Source organism: Suricata suricatta, chromosome 7, assembly GCF_006229205.1.
Source record: "Suricata suricatta isolate VVHF042 chromosome 7, meerkat_22Aug2017_6uvM2_HiC, whole genome shotgun sequence".
Taxonomy (NCBI): domain Eukaryota; kingdom Metazoa; phylum Chordata; class Mammalia; order Carnivora; family Herpestidae; genus Suricata; species Suricata suricatta.
In genome coordinates this window covers 100769194-100773405 of record NC_043706.1, presented here as the reverse complement: position 1 = coordinate 100773405, position 4212 = coordinate 100769194, and the positions used below count along the sequence as shown (strand labels likewise).

The 4212-nt window shown below is 40.6% G+C and overlaps 1 protein-coding gene across 3 annotated transcripts in view; it reads right to left on the bottom strand.

Annotated features, from left to right (window-relative positions):
- Positions 1 to 217: 217 nt before the first annotated feature.
- The window catches only part of LOC115297125 (amine sulfotransferase-like), a 45283-nt gene continuing 41288 nt past the window's right edge, over positions 218 to 4212 (bottom strand). For all 3 annotated transcript variants that reach the window (XM_029945580.1, XM_029945581.1, XM_029945579.1), the window contains exon 7: positions 218 to 680. In XM_029945580.1, coding sequence (XP_029801440.1) covers positions 559 to 680 — 122 coding nt within the window. In that variant the 3' untranslated portion in view covers positions 218 to 558. The remainder of the gene's footprint in view (positions 681 to 4212) is intronic.

The window sequence follows — 4212 nt, the reverse complement described above, 5'->3', positions numbered from 1 at the left end:
GATTTGGGGCCAATTTTCTTCTGTTAGAAAAAAATAGGTACCTTACAACACAATATAAATATTCAGTTTAAATAATGAGATTTATGAATACATCAAAATACTTGTGATAACAACATTCTACATTAGAACCAAAACATAGAAACCATAAAATGAAAAGTTGACTCATTTGATTACCTAAAAATTAAATTCTTAAAATATGAAGAAAGACCACAAGTAGTTTTTTTTATAAGTGACAAGGCTTTTATTTTATTGTTTCAAATTAGTCACATATTAAGATCTCCTTTGTTGCTCAAGAGCTTTGGAATTGCTGAACATAAAATAAAATCGATTCTATGATTATACACCAAAATAAAGAGAGGAATCCTCTCCTGATCGGAAACTGAGGAATTCAGCAAATGGAAAATGGGCTACAGACAGCAAATGATGTAAAGGCACATATTCATATTTATTAATCACTGAACTTTTTCAATAATAATGATAGTCAAAGATGAAAGTATACAACTGAATATATTTCTTTCTGAGAGTGCTTTCTTAAAATAGTTTGCATTGCTTAGAATTCTATTCTTCATTCATATCCCAGATGAACTTCAAGGGAAAATCTTTCATCTTCATTTGAAAAATCTTGTCAAACCTTTCATTCTGCTCAACAGTCATGTGATTTTTCCAGTCTCCAATCATACCTGGGAGGAAAAGCAAAGAAATTTCTTCAACAAAGACTCTGGGATGAGAAGGCATGATGCCCCAGTGTTGGAAGAAACACCATTGTTAACATTTCCATTTTCCTTCCCACTAAGGCCCCAGTTGCTCCTGTGCATGACTATGCCCTTCTTCTCTCTCCCACCTTATGGCCAGGGAGCACACAAACTCATCATGGTAAATATAATGTAGTTTAAGATATCTAGCCCAACTCCACAGCTGTCAGCCACCTGGAAAAAGAGAAAACTCATGCAGCTGCTTTAGTATTTTGTTGGTATGATATGCTGGTATGGACTATTAAAGTTTACAGAAGTCCTTTAAAAACTTCAAAAATCAGATGTCCTTGGGCAAATGTTTACTGATAAGGACATGGATGCCCAGAGGATTTTTTAAAATACAGCCCTTTACAGTTTTGAATGGCTCACCTGTAATTTTTTCCACCTGTAGCGCAGAAGGTTTACAACAGTTTTACATTAAACTTGTAGACACAGCAGGAGTCAACATGGCAGAGAAGTACAGGGACCAGACGTTCCTTTGTCCCTCAAACACAGCAGTAATGAGGCAAAAAAGCAGGGAATTCCAGGAATCCAGACTACCGAGTGACAGGAGCCTCTCCAGCGACCCAAGGGGACAACTTGGCAGGCCATAGGTGTGTGATTGAGAATTGGGAGAGATAAAATGGGTGGCGTGGACACAGAGGGGAGGGAATCCTCTTCAGTGGAGAGACAAAAGGAAGAGAAAGAGAGACTGTGGAATTGTAGAATTGAATTTGGACAAGAGAAAAGCCACAGACCGGGGAACAGAAAAAAATGGAGAAAGAACCAAGTTCTATCTCATGCTATGGTTGCAGGGCTTTGTCTGGACTGGGGCCTGCTACTCTGCTCACACGCCTGAGAAGGAAGGAGGCCAGCCTTGGGCTCTTGAGCTGAGAGGCACAGTCGGAGAGAGCAATCCTCTCTCTTTAGTGCTGTGGGAAGAAGTCATAGAGCCTCCAAGGATAAATGACCCTGCAGGGCACCTTTGTTGGTTGGCTGGTGGAGTGGCTCTACCCTGGGACTGGGATGTGAGATCTTTAAGACATTGGGGTTTGAATCCTAGTCTAGCACCTGGGAGGCACAGGAGACTGTGGAGCAAAGCAAACTGGTGGCTCGCAGCCCTGTCACACTGTGAGAAGTCAGAGGCCCTTTGTTGACTGGCTGGGTGGAGTGGCACATCCCTGGAACTGGGCCACACAGAGCAGGATCCTTTAAGACACCCAACAAACCAGCCCACTTGCATTGGCATGACACTGTGAGGATGGCCTGAACACAGTGGTTTGGGACACCTAGTCCAGTGGAAAGAGACTGGGGTGTCCCATTTTTCTCCCCATCACCAACAAGGTGGGGCTTCAAGGTATGGACAACGGACCCATAGTGAAGGCAGAATCTGCCTATACCAAACCATGCCCCTTTACACCTGATGACTGTATTTACCAGAGCAAGATTGACACCTGGGGAACCATAGAGCCCCTCCTCCAAACCAGCACTGCCACCAGCTCCAAGGCACCTGCAGATATCAGTCCAGTGGTTTTGCATTTTCTGAGTTGATTCTTGGTCAATTCTTATTTTATATGTGTATACAGTATATACATAATTTTTTCTTCTTCCTTTTCTTCCTCTTATTCTTTCCCTTTTCGATTCTTATTATTCTGGTTGTTGGTTTGTTTAAGCATAAATTTGTAAAAAAATTTTTTTAACATTTATTTATTGTTGAGAGACAGAGAGAGACAAAGCACAAGCAAGGGAGGGGCAAAGAGAGAGGGCGGCATAGAATCTGAAGCAGGCTCCAGGCTCTGAGCTGTCAGCACAGAGCTCAACACAGATCTCAAACACATGAACCCTGAGATCGTGACCTGAGCCACAGTCGGATGGTTAACTGACTAAGTCACCCAAGAGCCCATGCAGACATTTTTAATCTATTCTTTTTATACATCTTCTGTATCTCCTTCTTCTTTATTTCTCTCTCTCGATTAAGCTATAATCAGTTTCTCTGATTCTCTGCCTTGTCATTTTTTTCCTTTTTATCCTTCCCTACCCTTGTCATTTCTATCTGTGTATGGAATAAGGTTTCTTCTACCACCTCACCCTTTAAAAATTTTTTTTCCAGAGTTCCTTCAAAGAACAAATCAAAACACACCTGGTAAAAGACCCAAACCACCATTATGAGTAGAGAGATAAAGCAACCAGAATCATAACAACAGAGAGCATGAAACACACTCCAAGAACACCTCCTGAAGGGCCAGGCCCTGGACAGTGTGTGACCATTTTTTAATATAAAAGAGCTCACAAGTGCAGGACACAGTATTAAAACACATACAGGACAGAATATTAGCCAAAATGATGAAACAGAAGAATTCTCCTCAAAAGAAATTCCAGGAAGAATTGCTCAAAACAGATACAAGCAATATATCTGAAGAAGAATTTAGAATTATAGTCATAAGATTAATAGCTGGGCTTCTAAAAAGCACAGGACACAGCAGAGAATCTATTGCTTCAGAGATCAGGGAACCAAGGAATAGTCACAACGAATTAAGAAATGATGTAAATGAAGGGCAAAATAAACTAGATGCAGTGAAATCAAGGACGGAGGAAGTAGAGGGGAGATTAAGTGAAATAGAAGATAAAATTATGGGAAATGATGACGCTGGGGAAAGAGAGATATAAGAAAATACTAGATCACAAGGGTAGAATTAGAGAACTAAGTGATTCAGTGAAAGTAATAATATCTGTATCATAGGAGTTCCAGAATAGGAAGAGAGAGAGAAAGGGGCAGAAGGTTTATTTGAACAAATTATAGCTGAAAACTACTCTAATTTAGGGAAGGAGCAGACATCCGAACCCAAGAGGCACAGAGAACTCCCTTCAGATTTAACAAGAATAGGTCTCCAAGGCATATCATAGTGAAACTGGCAAAATATAAAGATAAAGAGAGAATTCTGAAAGCAGCTAGGGACAAACAGGCCTTCAAATATAAGGGTTGAAATGTAAAGATAGTAGCAGACCTATCCACAGAAACTTGGCAGGCCAGAGGGAGTGGCAGGAAATAGTCAATGTGCTTAATACAAAAAGTATGCAGTCAAGTATCTTTATCCAGCAAGGCTCTCATTCAAAATAGAAGGAGAGATGCTCATTTTAGCCACTCTGACTAGTGTGAGGTGGTATCTCAGTGTGGTTTTGACTTGTGTTTCCCTGATGGTGAGTGATGTTGAGCATTGTTTCATGTGCCTGTAGGCCATCTGGATGTCCTCTTTGGAGAAGTGTCTGTTCATGTCTTCTGCCCATTTCTTCACTGGATTATTTGTTTTGTGGGTGTGAAGTTTGGTGAGTTCCTTGTATATTTTAGATACTAGCCCTTTATCTGATATGTCATTTGCAACTATCTTTTCCCATTCTGTCGGTTGCCTATTAGTTTTCTTGGTTGTTTCCATTGCCGTGCAGAAGCTTTTTATCTTGATGAAGTCCCAAGAGTTCAGTTTTG